Source organism: Chanodichthys erythropterus, chromosome 14 (genome assembly GCF_024489055.1).
Source record: "Chanodichthys erythropterus isolate Z2021 chromosome 14, ASM2448905v1, whole genome shotgun sequence".
Lineage (NCBI taxonomy): Eukaryota > Metazoa > Chordata > Actinopteri > Cypriniformes > Xenocyprididae > Chanodichthys > Chanodichthys erythropterus.
This window is the reverse complement of record NC_090234.1, coordinates 23962019-23980140: the sequence shown is the minus strand read 5'-3', so window position 1 is coordinate 23980140 and position 18122 is coordinate 23962019. Positions and strand designations below refer to the sequence as shown.

Genomic DNA, 18122 nt, shown 5'->3' with positions numbered 1-18122 from the left:
TCAAAATTACCTATATTTATATAATCAATTTAACAATTCTTAGCATAGGCACAGCATGTGCAAATGCATAATTGATATTTTTCAGATGTTTAATGTGTAAATTGGTTTGTTCTGGTTTATTTCATTCATTCAAATTGCTTTCGATGGTGCTTGACTACGATGAGACTGTGTACATAGTATGAGTGAGAGAATGTATCTGCATGCCTCTCTTGCAGGGTACATGTCAAATTGACAGCTCTGAATAGTAACTTTGACACTCTCTTATCAACTATATCAGCTAGTTAAGCTGCACAAGACAACCAATGTATATTGACTTTCATTGTGTTTGTTAGTTATGTTTATATATATTTATAAATATTATATATATTTACAGATATTTTATAGTTTTATTTTTATATATATATATATATAAGTAGTCAGTATTTTAAGTGGATCAAAAAAGTTCATCAAAGTTGTCCTAAGAACTAAGTTGTCCTAAGAAGAAGGTTTTAGGAAGGTTTGATGAAAGGTTTTGATCCACTTCAAATGTTGACTACTATATATATATATATATATATATATATATATATATATATTATTCTTACAATTTGGACTTTATTTTTCAACTCACAATTCAGGCTTTATTTCTCGAAATTCTGAGTTTATATTACAATTCTGAGTTTCACAATTGAGTTTCTCATAATTCTGACTTTTTTTCTCGCAATTCTGAGTTTATATTAAAATTCTGAGTTTCTTCTCGCAATTCTGACTTTCTTGCAATTCTGAGTTTATATTAAAATTCTGAGTTTCTTCTCTCAATTCTGACTATTTCTCGCAATTCTGAGTTTATCTCAATTCTGACCTTTTCTCATAATTCTGACTTTTTTTTCTCGCAATTCAAAGTTATAATACAATTCTCACTTTTTTCTCGCAATTCTGAGTTTTTCCTCACAATTCGGACTTTATTTTTCGAAATTCTGAGTTTATATTACAATTCGGACTCTTTATCGCAATTCTGAATTTCGCAATTGAGTTTATCATAATTCAGACTTTTTCTCACAATTCTGAGTTTATATTAAAATTCTGAGTTTTTTCTCGCAATTCTGGCTTTCTTGCAATTGACTATTTCTCGCAATTGAGTTTTTCTCAATTCTGACTTTTTCTCATAAATCTCAGTTTATAACTCGCAATTCTGAGTTTTTTTTCTTGCAATTGTGACTATTTTTCACAATTCTGACTTTTTTCTCACAATTCAGAGTTTATATCTTACAATTCTGACTTTTTCACAATTCTGACCGTTTTCTCGGAATTCTGAGTTTATATCTCTCAATTCTGAATCTACTAATCGCAATTCTGAGTTTGTATCTCACAATTCGGCCTTTTTTACGGGAATTCTGAGTAAAATTAAGTTTGCGTTTTTTCTTTTTTGCTATAAACGCAAGGTGCACTGTTGTGTAAATAATGTTGCATGTCACTCAACGATTTTGACAGTATAGCACAGCTTCTTAAATATTATTAAATAAATATATATATATATATATATATATATATATATATATATATATATATATATGTATATAAATATATTTATATATATATATATATATATATATATATATATATATAGCAGAATAGTGTATTACATTATCTACCAATTGCTGGGCCAAGTTATGTGAAACTACAAACAGGAATGGTCAGGGAGGGGGAGGTAAACAGTGTTACGTGATCTCCTCTGTTATTTTATCTGTCTCAGATTCTCTAAATATGCCCCCCATAACCTAGGACCCTCCTCCCCTCAAACACCAGAAGTGCTGGAATACAAGTTTACTCTTTGGTTGTGAGAAAATGAGTGTTGGTGACATCTGGCAAAGCTTTCAAAGATCTTCACAAATGTCAGTGAACGCTTCTCTCCATGCCACTTGTTATCATAATGACTCTGCTCGACCATCATTGTGTTATGTTAAGTAGTGAGTCTGCTTTCTGTCTGTGGCTCTTTCCTCCTTGGGTTTCAATTCCAAACATGGTTATCCTTCTCATGGTCTCTACCCCCGCCTATCCTGCTCCATGTTTCCAACAGTCTTCAGTCCAGTGTGGGACAGGGAACAGAAGCAGAGACATTATAGGGCTGATTTCTAAAAGGAAAAGTTGGTGTCAATGGAACTGAATGGAACGGAATTATGAAGCTTCCTTCATTCCAACTGTTTTTGGCAGTAAGTAGTGCATTGACTGTTAGAATCTTTTTGTATCTAATATCTCGTCTTTTTAACAACCATTTTAATACCTTGGGCTTTTGAACCTCTAATTTTTTCATCAAGGTATTTGATGACACTCTTTTTTTAATTCAGTATTTCTTTGAATTCGAGGCTCAAACATGAATAGTGGCGACTCTATTTTTATTGACACCATAATTTTCAATCACACACTCTGCAATGGCTGGACCAACAGCACTGAAGGTGCCATCTACCATCTGGGTAACACTTTTCTTTTTTTGGGCTATATGGGTGGTAGTGGAGCATATGGGGTTCTGTACATCTTCAGTTTTTTGGCTCCCGCTTTCCTCTGTCTGGCTCTGTGGGGCTGGCTGACGGTGTGTGGCCTTGATGTCTTCCTTTGGAACCTGCTGCTGATGCTGCAGTGTTTGGCCCAGGTGTGTCATCTGATTTTTCGGCTGATGCAGGACGGTTTAGCCAACGAGGAGCTTTCTGCGCTCTACACGGCGGTCTATCTGCCGCTGGATGTACCTGTGCAGGTGTTCAAGGACATCACGGCTGCCAGCGAGAACAAAGTGCTCTCTCTAGCGGCGGAAGAGACGTATGCCGTGGAGGGGAAGACGCCCATTGATCAGCTGTCTTTTCTCATTTCTGGCAGGTGAGAAACAATGTATTGTAGAGTTGTAGACATGTGGTTCTCTTTCTATTAGTGGTTGAAATCTGCAAATATCTGCTTCTTTACCTGAAAGTGTACCAACGTCAATGTTTGTAATAGTAATTGTAATAATTCATTCTGTGTCATATAATGTAATAATTAATTTTTTGGGGGGTCAAGATGTGTTTTGTCTTATCTTATAATTCAAAAATTCATTACAAATGCAGTAGAGCAGAATTTAAATTTGTCTCATTTGATAAAGTTTGCATCATTGATAGTTATTTTCCTGTTAATCACTGTGAAGTTGCTTTGAAACAATCTGTATTGTATAAAGTGCTGTATAAATAAAGGTGACTTAACTTCATGAAGAAAAACCCTTATTAAGTAGTAGTAAGTATTTTGGCATAATCTTTTAAAATATTTCAATAAAACTACTTCACTGCTTAGGAAACACTTTTGTCTTCCAAATCATGTGGTGAAGAAGACAAATATATAAAACAGGAAATTTTATCATAGAGAGGACCCCTGCAGACCTTCATGACTGTGTCAAGGTCAGTAAAGGCCCATTCACACCAAGAATGATAAAGATAAGTATAGCGACAAATGTTGTGCGTGCTGCAGTTCTAAATACCCTAGTTCTTTAAAGCAGGTTGGATTCCAATTGGCTGTCAATGTTTTCTATCATTCATCAGCAGGGGGAAAGAAAACCTCTTGAAAGTGATTCAACGACATCTTTCCTCTCAGCCATTATCATTATAGTTGTCGTATGGACAAACAATTTTTATAACCATATTGTTATCGTTATAGTTATTGTCCTTGATGTGAATAGGCCTTTAGTCTCTTAAAATCTCAAATAATTTGACCATTTTATGACAAAGCAAGATTAGTTCAGGTTTTAATTTAAAATGTCATAGTAAAACTCCCCAAAAACTTAGTATCTATGAATTATTTATTAGTATCTGTGATATGTATCTTAAATTATGTTGGAAACATTTTTCGAAAATAATGTAGGCCTATTTAAGGTCAAAATAAATGTTTTTACTTTTTACCTCATGGTTACACCACTTGACATTTGTAGAGTCATTAAATTTAGTCACAATGAAACAGTAGTGACATCTTTAAATCCATATTGTGATGTATATCCGAGTGTAATGGATTATCGAAAGAAGAAGAAAATAAAGTTTGGTTCTATCCATCAGTTGTTGATTGGATTTTGAGATGTGGAAATAGCTCTCAAAAATGAATGCCAGCTTGCAGTCAGCTGTGGAGGGGTGGGGTTTAAGCGGACTAATTAAAGTGGTGCAGGGATGACGTATTTTTATAGGCCAACCCAGAAGTTAGCATGTTCCCTTAAAGGTGCTTAAGAGGATGTTTTGTTTTATACATTTTTGCAATATTACTTGAAACTGTCTTTACTAACTGATAAAAGACTATTTATTAGGTGCACTGAAAGGAATAATATTAATATACATCATCTGTGCACGAGGTAGGGCCTTAAAAACATCAGCCAATCGTTTACGTGATCATCATGTAAACGATTGGCCCTCTGGCTTGTCAATCACTGCCATTACGTTCCTTGTGAAAGACGTGCACGGATTGGCTCTCTGGCTTGTCAATCACTGCCATGACGTTCCTTGTGCGAGACGTGTGCGGCTGCGCGCTCCAGTAACTTTCCACACTACAGGCGCCGCATGCAATGTTTTTGTCCGGAGACAGGAGTAACAACTGCAGATTATGAGTTACCTGCGGTGAGTCTGACACAATGAATCCACTAACACGACGCAGCGAATGCCGGTGGTAAACACTTGTGTTCCAATACTCGTGCAGGAGTTTTGGGAGGCGTTCCCTCGAAATGAGCTGTGAAGGAGGGGGGCTGTTCTTACGCATTTCAAAAACTCACTAACAGTCTTTGGTTTCTCAGTCGACGAAAAGATCCTCTTTAGCACCTTTAACAAAACCCAATAATATATTTTCCAATGGCTTTTGGATTATTGCAGAAAATAAGGTCTGTGACTAACAAAAACTTATGATTCTTACTCATTTTGTTCATCATGATATTCTTCAAATATGAACAAAACATTTATGAACAAGTAAAAGCTTTAAAAATAATCACAAGAGGGTATGACTGATGTATTTAAAGGTGCCCTAGATTCAAAATTTGAATTTACCTCGGCATAGTTGAATAACAAGAGTTCAGTACATGGAAAAGACATACATTGAGTTTCAAACTCCATTGCTTTCTCTTTCAAATATAAACATCAAAATAAATACTTTACTCACATAATTCGAAGCATGCATACAGCATGCATGACGAACATCTTGTAAAGATCCATTTGAGGGTTATATTAGCTGTGTGAACTTTGTAAATGTGCTGTAATATAATCGAGAGCTCGTGTGGCAGGGAGCATGCGAATTAAAGAGGTGGCGCGCTGAAAAAATCAGTGCATAGTTAATGATGCCCCAAAATAGGCAGTTAAAAAAAATAATTTAAAAAGATCTATGTGGTATTTTGAGCTGAAACTTCACAGACACATTCAGGGGACACCTTAGACTTATATTACATCTTGTGAAAAAGCATTCTTGGACACCTTTAATGCCATAGAATAAATGTGAAAATATCTTGAGCTTGTGTGCACCACGGACCTTATTTCAAGCACTTAACCAAAAACATTAAAAAAAAAAAAAAAAACGTTGACTGTGGATGATGGAAGCGGAAGTGCTAAAATGCTAACTTGTTTCTGGGTTTTGGCATACAAAACAATACGTCAACCCTGCACTGAGAGAAGTCGTTTCACCGGAAGGTTCAGTTATGGCATTTTGATTAGACATTACGAGGTCAAAACATTTTTAAAAATGAAATGGATAAATCCTTCACAATAAGATCAATAACATGCTTAGATTAAGAAAATAGGTGAATTTTCATTTCATGCTGACTTTAAGCTTCTTACAAATGTTTTTCAAAACCATATGAAACCAACATTAATACAAAAAGGACACTTCAAAGAACTTGACACGTGTTTCTGCTTTTACAGGATTAGAGTGTCCTTAGAAGGTCAGTTTCTCCATTATATCTTCCCTCACCAATTTCTTGACTCTCCAGAATGGGAGTCTCTAAGACCAACAGAGGAGGGCAACTTCCAGGTATTATAACATACTAATTTTATGTGCTTGGGTACATCATGGCAACATCTTTTAGTCTGTGCCATGAGCAAAATTACTCAATGTTAATACAACCATGAAATGTTGCATGCCCTTAAACATTACTTTTGACCTCAGGTGACACTAACCGCAGAGACGGACTGCCGTTACATCTCTTGGCGCAGACGTCGGCTTTACCTTCTGCTGTCCAAGGATCGTTACATTGCCCGACTTTTCTCTGTCATGCTCGGAAGCGACATTGCTGACAAACTGTACTCTCTCAACGACAAGCTGTTTGCCAAGAGCGGCGTGCGCCTTGATATTCGTCTGCCCAGTCTCTACCACGTCCTCGCCCCCTCGCCACAGGGCAGCGAGGGTGGCAGCACTAGCTCACCGCCCAGGGGAAGCCAAGGAGATCCTACAGTCGTAAAGATTGATCCAGCACCGTCTAACCAGCGCTCAGATGAAAGAAACTTCCATCCGGACCAGGGAAAGACCCCTGTGCCCAAACCTCCACACCAGCACTGGCCCTCAGACACAGAGATGCCCTCTGGTGAGGACTCAACCAGCTTGATTCTGGAGGACTTTGCTGATATGACAGGCTCTCTAATGGACTACGGGAGTGAGAGGGAATATTTGAAGTAAAGATTAGGGTGTTGAGGCTTAACACACTGGGACACTTCTTAAATCACAATGTAAGTACACAAGTAAGGATTGACGGGTGGGTCGGCATAGACGGGGCTGGTTTGCATGAAAAAGGCACAACTGCACTAACTGGACATTTGAACTGCACAATAACTGACTGATTAAGAGAATGCAGAGTGATGAATGTGCATGATGAATTGTTATATTTTATGCTTTTTTTTTTTTACCTTTTGATTTATGGCATTAGTGTCATCTGATTCAAATGAAAGGAAGGAAGGCCAATAGTTCATATATAGTGATTATTATATTGAAAATGAATATTCTACAAGAATACTGTTTTGGATAAAAAGTTGCCCAGGTGTCTTTAAAGGTTAAAGGGTTAGTTCACCCCAAAATGAACTTTATGTAATTAATTATTCACCCTCATGTCGTTCTAAACCCACAAGACATTCGTTCATCTTCGGAACACAAATTAAGATATTTTTGATGAAATCAGGGGGTTTCTGAACCACACATAGGCAGGCGTTTCTGCACCTTTCAAGGCCCAGAAAGGTAGTAAAAACATCGTTAAAATAGTCAACGTGACTACATTGGTTCAACCTTAATGTTATGAAGCGATGAGAATACTTTTTGTGCACAAAAACAAAACAAAAATAACTTTATTCAACAATTTGTTCTCTTCCCTGTCAGTCTCCTATGCTATTTACGTTTTAACGATGTTTTTGCAACCTTTCTGGGCCTTGAAATGTGCAGTGACGCCTGCCTATGTGTGGTTCAGAAACCCTCGGATTTAATCAAAAATATCTTAATTTGTGTTCCGAAGATCTTACGGGTGTGGAACAACTTGAGGGTGAATAATTAATGACAGGGTGAACTATCCCTTTAAAAAGTAAATGTTTTGTAATTAACAAAGTATACTTCTACTTCAAAAGTCATTATTATAATCATAATGCTATTAATTTAAAATTGAATAAAAATTTTACATTTGTATGCTTATTATTATTAAAATGAATACTATTAATTTATTTAATTAAAATGTAGGCTTTGTGTTACTTTTTAATAATTACAGTATTTTTAACGTTTAATTATGTTTTACCACAAAGAAAGCCTATGGTATGTCCTAATTTAACACGTGTCCCCTTTCTGGCAGAGGAAACGCTTCATTGGGTGAGAGATGAGTTTTATTTAGTACGTGGTAGTGGAGTTATATTCAGTGTTTCCGTCGTAGAATATTTTGTCAGATGTTTCTATGCTTAGAATAAGGCTGGTTTTATTTTACTACATACACTTGTGCCAGAGGCTGGATGAAACACTGGAAGGGGTTTGGGATATCCAGGGATCCAAACATGCCAAGTCTGTTTATCCAGCACTCCAGCTCTCCAAATACTTTGCTTTGCCAGCAAGGGGCAGATTGCACTTTGTAGGCTAGTGGATAGTGGGACAGGTGTGGGAGGAGGAGGGTTCTGCTGTCATTTGAGACATGACCTTCACATGCTAGTTTCCAAAGGAATGAGATATATGGATCATGTCCAGAAATACAGCCTGTCCTATACCGAAAACAATTTGAGAACTACAGCGATTGATAAAAAGATGTGATTATGTTGTGTTGAAATGAGTATTGGAATTTATTTCAGTGTTCTCAATGTGTCATTTTTTTCCATAAATCTAACAGAGGATGATACTCCAGGAAGTCTTCCACTTCGTTTCCAAAGAGGATGTGCCCCACTGGCACCTACAGACACCCCAAAGCTGTAGGAATGGTTTCAGCCATATAAATACCATAACATCTGAACGATTCCTCCATTAAATCACCATCATAGCCGTTTCCTTTCACATGATTGAAGACAACATTAACACAGAACAGTAAAAGATCCATCAAATGTACTTTTGTTTAGGACAAAACAGAATCACAAAACTTTTTTTTTTTCTTCCAGACAGATACTGTGTTATATATGATTCCACATTGCTGTGATTTCAGCATGGTTGTTTTATATGTATTTGAAATGGCATGTGTTTGTTAGTGAAATCTGTTTGGAATACTGTACTTGAGACCGGATTTGTAAGGTAAAAGCAACAAATTAGATTTTTCAACACAAACAAATCAATTTTTATTTAATTTGAACACCTCAGAGTTTATTGATGGTAGGTAGATATTGCGATTACAAAAGTGTGTGCTTTATCATAATAGAAAGCTAGTAAATGCTTCATCATCATGTAGTGAGACTGTATACTGACCATGTTATGAAAATGTATTTTCATGGGGCCAACTATTAAGTGCTGGGTTAAAAACATGACTTGATATTCTTCTTACAATACCATTTCAAAGCAGAGATTAGCCTTATTACTAATTGTGAATGGACAGATCTAATTTGTAATATCAAGTATGCAGTGTGCAGTTATAAAAACTAATCAAAGTGCCAAAATATTGAATTTTTTAACTTGAATAGTAAGTTTTAATAACTGAAAATGAACCATTGCACACATAAAAGAACTGCTGTATGTTAAATGACTGACTTTCATAATATACAATATTTTTGCAGCTGTTGTCTAACAAAACTAAAAGAAATTCAGGCACGTTAAATTCCTCTTGACTGATATTTCACTATAACGCTCTCTGGAACAGTGCACATAAAAACAAAAGTATCTGAAATCATATTTTACGTTATTTGTGAAATCATATAAATATTTTTTTTGTGAAAACAATCATTTTGTGAAAACAATAAATATATCTAACAGAGCATTTCAGTCCCCTTGTATCCTATTTAGCTATGTCTTTGTCACCAAGCTTTAATGTCTCCCAACCTAAACATGCTAAAAATGTTTTAGTGTGTGACGTTCGCTTGAATTTAAGACTTTAAAAGCTGGTTAATGTATAAGCTCTCTTAAGTAGATTTTGTTGTTGTTTTTTTTAATTTAGCACACCTGTACAAAGTCATGTGACCATGGTACTCCCCGTCCAATATTAATGTTCTTCACACATAATGGATCCAACCCTCTGCACATAGAGCACAAATACAGTACTATTAAATACAGTATCACATGGGACATGCACACTTTATGTATAAATCAAAATATTGTGTAATGAGTGTGAGAAAGAGTAAAGTAAGTTTAAAGGCAAACATTAAGACTGCATTTACCTGGTGTGAGGGACTTCAGAGATGCATATGTACTCAAAATGAATGTCTCCTTGTCTGTAGAATCGTGCTCCTGTGTTTTTCAGCTGCACTGAGTCAATATTACACAGTCGCTCCGGGTGTGCAGCCACCTTTTTATACCCAGTTTCATCTGTATTTCTGAAAATTATGTACAATTAAACTGCTGAACCTGTAATAAATGAGCACAGGCTATAGCTCATTGATCAATACTTGCAGGTAAAACTCAAAAGAGAATACATACAGTTTGAGTTTTAGCTCTGTCTCAAGGTGTCCTGTAGAGATCAGGGTGAGCTGAACCTCTGCAGTCTTGTCTAATGGGGAAACCTTCAATTCCACAAGGATGTGATGCGCTGAAAAAGAGTATGGGCATGAGTGCCATTATTTGGCTGTATTTTTTAATGTTAAATTAACATAACACTTAATTTATAAACTGTTACGTAAGGCAGTATAGTTTCCATTGATTTCACCAAGGCTGTAGAGACTACTTTTTTTCCTCCCCAAGTAAATATTTTTTGGGTGTCTATATTCTACCATTCAATTCTACCATTTGTAATGTTTCGGAAAGAAATGCTAACCAAGGCTTGTTTTATCTGATCAAAAATACATTTGAATATATTTAAAAATGTAATTTATTCTTGTTATGGCAAAGCTAAATTTTTAGCACTATTACTCCAGTCCTCAGTGTCACATGATCCTTCAGAAATCATTCTAATATGATGATTTGCTGCTCAAGAAATATTTCTCAACATTATCATTGTTGAAAACAGTTGTGCTGCTTCATATTTTTGTGGAAACCCTGATATATGAAATACTGCTTAAATCTATAAAACATAAATCACAGAGTTAATACGTGCCATATTCTATGAGAGCGGACTTTTAATAAATGACAAAATGCACAAAGTTACACATACCACAATACGGAGCCATAGCGGTGGTCAGGAGATAGACCTTCTCCTGATTTGGCAGGGGACTCGCTGTTATCCCACTGTTCTTTAACAAGCCTAAAATACACACGTATAGACATAGACAGTGAGAGTATTGTGCATCAAAGGCTTGTGTCATACATTATGTGAAACAATGTTATCCAAGTGATACATTTTCTGCAATTGGGCACACTCAGAAAAAGTCAAGCCTGATTAAACACCTAAATGAACTAGAACATCATGGTAATAACCATCCAAAATTAGATTAGCATGCAACCCCCCTCAGAATTATTATACACATTTTTACTGACACAGGCACTGAGATTGAGGACATGTGTGTTAAATATGGCCATCCTCCTTATGAAGACATCTCATCATTCAGAGTCTTTGAACTACAAAAATGTTTGTGCATTATGGTTATTTTAATAAGAAAATGTACGACGTATATGTTGATTTCATCAATTTTAAAAGCTGCAGATTTTTAAAAATGAAATGTGTTCACAAACAGACTTAAATATTTAAAATATTTTTCTTTAAAAGGTTTCCAAACAGATTTTCCTTTAAAGCATTCTGCTAACTCATCATTACCTATTTGTGGGCATGTGCCATTGAAGGGGCCCTCGCAGGTGATGCATTTTCCTGCCAAGAATTCCTCATAACTGGAGCAGGGGAAACCAATAAGCGGACAGGAGCCGTTCAGGGCGCTCATGTAGACATGCAGTGCCCTCATGTGGTCACAAATGACATAGCCATACACTGGAAAGTAGATCAAAACTGACAACATAGACAGATTCTCAGGAAGCATGAAGCTTCGGTACGTTTCAAGCTTAAAGGGTTAGTTAATCCAAAATTCTGCCATTTATTACTCACTCTCATGCCGTTCCACACCCGTAAGACCTTCGTTAATCTTCGGAACGCAAATTAAGATATTTTATTTAAAATCCGATGACTCAGTGAGGCCTTCATAGGGAGCAATGACATTTCCTCTCTCAAGATCCATAAAGGTACTAAAAACATATTTAAATCGGTTCATGTGAGTACAGTGGTTCAATATTAATATTATAAAGCGACGAGAATATTTTTGGAGCGCCAAAAAACAAAACAAAATAACGACTTAGTGATGACCGATTTCAAAATACTGCTTCAGGAAGCATCGGAGCATAAATGAATCATTGTATCGAATCTTCTGTTCACAGCGCCAAAGTCACGTGATTTCAGCCGTTGGCAGTTTGACACGCGATCTGAATCATGATTCGACACACTGATTAATTTGCTCCGATGCTTCATGCAGCAGTGTTTTGAAATCGGCCATCACTAAATAAGTCGTTATTTTATTTTTTTATTTTATTTTTTTAACCACTGTACTCACATGAACCGATTTAAATATGTTTTTAGTAAGTTACCTTTATGGATCTTGAGAGAGGAAGTGTCATTGCTTCCTATGGAGGCCTCACTCACGGAACTATCGGATTTTATCTAAAATATCTTCATTTACGTTCCGAAGATTAACAAAGGTCTTACGGGTGTGGAACGGCATGAAGGTAAGTGATAAATGACAGAATTTTCATTTTTGTGTGAACTAACCCTTTAATGTCTATGTTAGTGATTTGGTCCGCTTTTGCTGTCTACTTACTTGACGCAAACCTTGAGCGCGCGCAACCGGCTTGGTCCATTCCACCATTTAAGAAGAAGTCCACATGTCCGACAGGAATGGATATACCAAAGTCTGGCAAATGTAGAAATTTTCAGTTCAGTTGTGCAAAAATATTTATAGGTTATACTGTATTGACCAGTGGCATACTTGAACACTTGTGGTTAAATAATAAATCAAGAAATTTGCCCTGTTCAATATCAGATGGCATTCCTAAATAAATGAAAATAGATTTAGGTCATCTCAGGCAAGGAACTGATTCGCCCTTACAGTCAGAGTCAGTGTGGATGGCCTCAACAAACAAGGCATCAGATGAATCCAGACGATCATATGGATCAGCACTCTTAAACATTGGTCCTGCTGGGTCCAGACCTGGGCACACAAAACTCACATATATGTTCTGTATTATAGTAAATTATTCACATTTAGGCATTTTTAGGATGCCGCATAAACACATTAAATACAAGGTCTTGTTTTCTCGCCAAGGTTGTGTGCTGTAACAGCCGGTCATTGTTTATTTGGAGTGCTCTCGTGGCCTCTGCTTTTGTCTGAAAGACTCATTCAGTGTGGTGCAGTGTTGGTCTTTTTTCCACTCATAAGTCTAGCATCTTCTTATCAGGACAAAATTAACAGCCTACATGGTCCTATGGCAGGCTTTACTATTACACAGAGTCATTATGCAATAGCATTACACGAATTAGAAGAGATTAGATACATAAGCACACAAATGTGAAAACCTGTTTTTCATGTTTTCTAATTTAATAGATTTTTGGTAACACTTTAAAAACACATTTATTAAACTTTCTTTAAGGGTTAGTTCACCCAAAAATGAAAATTATGTCATTAATGACACCCTCATGTTGTTCCAAACCCGTAAGACCTCCGTTCATCTTCAGAACACAGTTTAAGATATTTTAGATTTAGTCCAAGAGCTTTCTGTCCCTCCATTGAAAGTGTTTGTATGGTAGACTGTCCATGTCCAGAAAGGTAATAAAAACATCATCAAAGTAGTCCATGTGACATCAGTGGGTTAGTTAGATGTTTTTGAAGCGTCGAAAATACATTTTGGTCCAAAAATAACAAAAACTACGACTTTATTCAGCATTGTCTTCTCTAACAAGACAGTCTACCGTACAAACACTTTCAATGGAGGGACAGAAAGCTCTCGGACTAAATCTAAAAGATCTTAAACTGTGTTCTGAAGATGAACGGAGGTCTTATGGGTTTGGATCGACATGAGGGAGAGTCATTAATGACATAATTTTCATTTTTGGGTGAACTAACCCTTTAATGTTAATTTCAATATTTACTAATACATTATTAAAATCATGACTTGTATTTAACATTAGTTAATGCACTGTGAAGTAACATGAACAATCTATGAACAGCTATATTTTTTAACTAACACTAACAAAGATTAACAAATATAGTAATAAATTTATTTCTCATGGTTAGTTCATGTTAGTTAATACATCCATGTTAACAAATGAACCTTATTATACAGTGTTACCAGATTTTTTTTCTTGACAAATGATATTGTCAGCATAAGAATTTGAGGGACAAGCTGAACGGAAAATTTTAACATGAATATGAATTTAATTATGTATCATTTTCATTATTTAGTTGTACATTTAAATTTTAAAATATTGATAAATTGTGAACATATCTATTAATAACATTTGCTTTAATGACAGCGTTCGATACCTATATTTTCAATATGATATTTTCAATATTTGGGGGCAGTCAGACTTGTAACCCGAAGGTCAAGGGGTTCGATTCTCAATACCAGCAGGAAATGACTGAGGTGCCCTTGAGCAATGTACATAACCCCCAATCGCTCCCAGGCGCTGCAGTGAATGGCTGCACACTGCTCTGTTTGTGTGTGTCTGTGTGTGTTCACTGCTCACTGCTCCTAATGTGTGTGAGCACTAACGTGGAGGGGTTAAATGCAAGGACTAATTCTGGACTATAAAGGACTAATTCTGAGTATGGGTTGCCATACTTGGCCTTCGCTTCACTTCACTTCAATTTACAATTTTATTTAGGTGTTGGATTAAAATATTACCTGTGATTCGACCCAGCTTGCCTTCAAATAGGGTCCCCACAAACCCACACACATGTGCTCCAAGACTCACACCGATGAAATGGAAAGATTCCAGCGTGCTTCCATATTTCTGCAAAAGAATGTACTTTTAAATGTTATATTACTTTCTGGTCATTTACTGTCATTATTGATCAATGTGAACAAGTTTATTACTTCTGCCAGATAGACAATGCTTACAGAAGACTCTACAGCTGTGCAGCCATTAGTACGTAGTGGTCAAGTGTTCTATAATGACAATGGATTCTATAATACTTGGACAAAATCAAAACATTTACCGTAAGCTGATTGATAAGCACCGATATCTGCACAGCTACCTCCTTGTAGTTCTCTACCACCAAGTTATAAGCAAAGGAGGCTCCATAGACCCAGTCCACCACCAGAACATTCACGTCCTTTTCCCGCAGTAGAGTCTGGGCTAAGCCACTCACCCAGGAAGGTTTACTGCCCAAGGCTCTGAAACACAGTAAATCAAGGAATCATCTGTGTAAAAGATCATTCACGTGGACTTCTTTCCTATTACAAAATGCTGCTGATTAAATGCTTCACCTGTATCCATGAACAATGACTTTAGTGGGGAGAGATGAGTTGAAGTAAGCCGTGTGTTTCTGGGTGTGGTTGAGGCAGTCCTGCGTGAACAGGCTGGCACAGTCTGCATTCTTTCGTGTAAGGAGAAGGTACTGAACCTGGAGCTTGGTGGCCTGTCTGTATTCCAGCCAGGTTGTGTTGTTGAAGTCGGCACACTTGGTTCGGGATAGTTCCTCATCACCTGAAAAGTTGTACGCATGGAATTCTGTGTGGGAGCTCATGAGTATGCCAAAAAGTAAAAACACAGTTTTGAGATTTTAATTATGTATAATTGGTAGCTAAGTGCCGCCTGTGCCGTTCAGCTGTACGCGTTTTTATTTTTTTTACATTACATAATTTTTAAACTGAGTATTATAATATAACTGCATACACTCATGACATATTAAGAAAGCAAGAAAGAATAAGAATAAAGGTGTGCGTTTGTGTGTTGTAAAGTCAAATGTGTGAATGTGCATGCATGGGTTAAATCTGATTGGCTAGTTTTCTCATGTTTTACACACATAAAAAAAGACATTTAAATAGTTAATGTTTAAAAACAGGCTCAAAATGAGTAAACGCTCTCTAAAACAGCTAAATTCGATTGAAAGATCTGCAAAAAGGCCTAAAATTATTGAGTAGGGATGGAGAAATGAAGCCTCTTAAATCTTTAAAGCTTTTCTCTAAAAGTTTTGGGAAAAGTTTCAAAGCATCAAGAGTGTCGAAGCGAGATGTGCTAGTTTTGTACGTACCCTGAGATAAAAGCCCCCAGATGTGCAAGTTTGACTTTGTAGAGGCAAATTTGTAAAGTGAAATACTGAATATTGTGTATTGAATAATAGGGAAGAAAATATATTTTTGAAATTAACTTTGGAAGGTGAATTTTTAACGATCAAATTTAGATATTCGATGTTTAAATACAAACATATTAAATTGCAGCCATCAAAAATGCAAGCACTGTTAAAGCAAAGTATTTTATTATTTTGATTAATGCAATTCAACATGCTTTTTATGTACCAATGATTTCTTTACTTTCATTTTGTTATTCTCTGTTTGCTTCTTTCGAAATTTTAAAGAAGTCAAAAGGTCTCTGGTTTAATTTAATTTATTGGGCTTTAAATGAAACAGTGGATTAGTAAACAGTACACACTTATATTCACAATTGTTGATCTATGAACCACTTATTGACACTATAACTTCAAGTTTCAGTGTTTCTCCAAATAAAACTGCTGTACTCTATATATTAATTACATTTAGGTGTGGTGTGTTCACAGACACCTACATAAATAGCATATTAAAAAAATGTATTCTATGTAATATTAAACCACAATGATCTTACCCGCAGCAGAGGTGACACACACTGACAGATAAACAAAAGCTTTGATCCATTTCCAAGCCATGGCTTTACTGATCAACAGTGCTCAGTCAGCTGAGTGAGAAGTTTCTGCTGGTTAGATTCTTGTTCAGGTGGAAAATCATTCTTCAATCACTCTTTCTGCATCCTTCAATGTTTTGTTCCTGTTCTTCAACTAGTTGCCTTAAGAAGCCTGGAATCCACTTAATATCCAGCCACAATCTGTTGCACAATGCCTGTTTCTGAGAAAAATGCTACAATATCCGATTAAGTGAGATGAAGGGCTTTTCCTTCCATTCCTGGTGTGCTGTTATAAACCATGTCAGCATGTAAACCTGAGAGAAATTAACTCCCAGCATCCATCCTGTGATAGCTTATGTAGTGGTGGCTTTATCTAAGCTTGGAATACAACAATGAAAAACAAATGATCTGTCCACTGGTCTGCAGCTGGTTGTGAACCAATGACCTCACAGATGAAATGTCTGATTGTTTATCCAGAGGCTGGACTTTGGCCTCTTTAGCACAGTGTCAAGCCAAAACTCTCAGAAAGGTTTTAGATGGTTTGAAGTAAAATTAACACAATCAGTTGGCCTCACTTGAAAGACATTATTATCAACAGCTGTTTGTTTGTTTGTTCAGTCTCCCTCATAAAGCTATATCTTCTGCAAAAGAGATGTTCCTCAGCAAAGACAACACGTCGACAGACAAAACAGAGCAGGTGACTTATGATATTAAACAAAGTCCCATCTTTCAAACTGTAATTTTTTTAATAAATTCAATAAAAACTGTGTTGTGGCTCTTAGATTATTGTAGCGCCTCAGCTAAAGCGACTCGTGAACCGATCATCTCTTCCTAACTAGTTAATTTATAGCATCAAATAAACATGAATGAACATGAGAGGGAATGTTGTTTCAAATGCAGAAAGACATCAGTACACACCATTTTTCAATGTCAAGTCCACCTTCTAACTCCTGACTGCATTGTAGGACAAAATAGCGTATTCGACATTATGATTGGTTAGATCGCTTGTCAATCAAACTCCAGACAAAGGGTCAATTGACCGTTTGCAAAGACCCGCCCCCTTTAGTTACTTGTTGCTACGTCCGACAAGCCATGCCGATCTCACACCACACATCATATTCTCACGCAGTGAAAAATACATCGCAGAGCAAAGAGGACACGTGTTGACAGAAAAGACAGAGCAGATTACTTTTGGTATGAAACAAAGTCTCACATTTAAAATGTTGTCATTTATAAAGAAATTTAAACAATAAATACCTTTTTTTGGCTCTGTGTCATGACAGATCGCTGTAGCGACTCAGTTCAAGCGGCTAGTGAACGGATCATCTCTTCCTACTAGTTCATTTTTAGCATCAAATAAGCATAAATGAACATCATAAGTCACGGAAAGACTTAAGTTCACACCATGTTTCAAGTTCAAGTGTTATTCTATAGTCTTTGGTTCAAGTCCACCGACTTTGATCTGCTAACTCCCGACTGCTTTGTCGGACAAAATGGTGGATTCGGCGTTATGATTTGTTAGATCGCCTGTCAATCAAACTCTGATTGACACTGTGTCCTCAGATAATATTTTTTATTATTTTGTCTTTGCTCCGCGGTGTATTTTTCACTCTGTATGGCATGACAGCGCCATAGCTTGTCAGACAAAGCAACAGTAACTAAGAGGGGCGGGTCTTTACGAAGGGTTATTGTGGCAAACAGGGCGGACGAGAGCCGTGAGGGAACG

General features: G+C 36.5%; 2 protein-coding genes across 5 annotated transcripts; one reads left to right on the top strand and one right to left on the bottom strand.

Annotated features, from left to right (window-relative positions):
• Nucleotides 1-1671: 1671 nt before the first annotated feature.
• Nucleotides 1672-8439, top strand: popdc2 (popeye domain containing 2). 3 transcript variants are annotated; one of them, XR_010897154.1, is made up of 4 exons: nucleotides 1672-2847; nucleotides 5877-5985; nucleotides 6121-6677; nucleotides 8300-8415. XR_010897154.1 is itself a non-coding variant. In XM_067410454.1 (4 exons), the coding sequence occupies exons 1-4, from the start codon at nucleotides 2351-2353 to the stop codon at nucleotides 8380-8382; spliced, it is 1104 nt and encodes a 367-aa protein (XP_067266555.1). In that variant the 5' UTR covers nucleotides 1673-2350; the 3' UTR covers nucleotides 8383-8439. The 3 variants fall into 3 exon arrangements, 2 of the variants coding, with proteins under 2 accessions (XP_067266554.1, XP_067266555.1); XM_067410454.1 differs by having other exon boundaries at nucleotides 1673-2847; nucleotides 6121-6535; nucleotides 8300-8439; XM_067410453.1 differs by lacking the exon at nucleotides 8300-8415 and having other exon boundaries at nucleotides 6121-8274.
• A 1048-nt stretch (nucleotides 8440-9487) lies between these two features.
• On the bottom strand, nucleotides 9488-16767 carry pla1a (phospholipase A1 member A). Of its 2 annotated transcripts, none has more exons than XM_067410451.1 (11): nucleotides 16361-16767; nucleotides 15007-15226; nucleotides 14736-14913; nucleotides 14422-14530; nucleotides 12627-12728; nucleotides 12339-12431; nucleotides 11294-11479; nucleotides 10694-10783; nucleotides 10024-10132; nucleotides 9765-9920; nucleotides 9488-9622 (listed from the first exon to the last, which is right to left on the bottom strand). In XM_067410451.1, exons 1-11 carry the CDS (start codon nucleotides 16419-16421, stop codon nucleotides 9541-9543), a joined length of 1386 nt encoding a protein of 461 aa, XP_067266552.1. In that variant the 5' UTR covers nucleotides 16422-16767; the 3' UTR covers nucleotides 9488-9540. The 2 variants fall into 2 exon arrangements, with proteins under 2 accessions (XP_067266552.1, XP_067266553.1); XM_067410452.1 differs by having other exon boundaries at nucleotides 11294-11461.
• Nucleotides 16768-18122: the final 1355 nt, after the last annotated feature.

Excerpts from the sequence above, each read along its gene's own strand:
- pla1a (XM_067410451.1), bottom strand. The coding sequence starts at position 16,421 with ATGGCTTGGAAATGGATCAAAGCTTTTGTTTATCTGTCAGTGTGTGTC. Across the intron at positions 15,227-16,360 it reads GTGTGTCACCTCTGCTGCGG|GTGATGAGGAACTATCCCGA; the intron begins GTAAGATCATTG and ends ACAACTTTTCAG. Across the intron at positions 14,914-15,006 it reads GTCATTGTTCATGGATACAG|AGCCTTGGGCAGTAAACCTT; the intron begins GTGAAGCATTTA and ends ACTGTGTTTCAG.
- popdc2 (XM_067410453.1), top strand. The coding sequence starts at position 2,351 with ATGAATAGTGGCGACTCTATTTTTATTGACACCATAATTTTCAATCAC. Across the intron at positions 2,848-5,876 it reads TCTTTTCTCATTTCTGGCAG|GATTAGAGTGTCCTTAGAAG; the intron begins GTGAGAAACAAT and ends CTGCTTTTACAG. Across the intron at positions 5,986-6,120 it reads CAGAGGAGGGCAACTTCCAG|GTGACACTAACCGCAGAGAC; the intron begins GTATTATAACAT and ends TTTTGACCTCAG.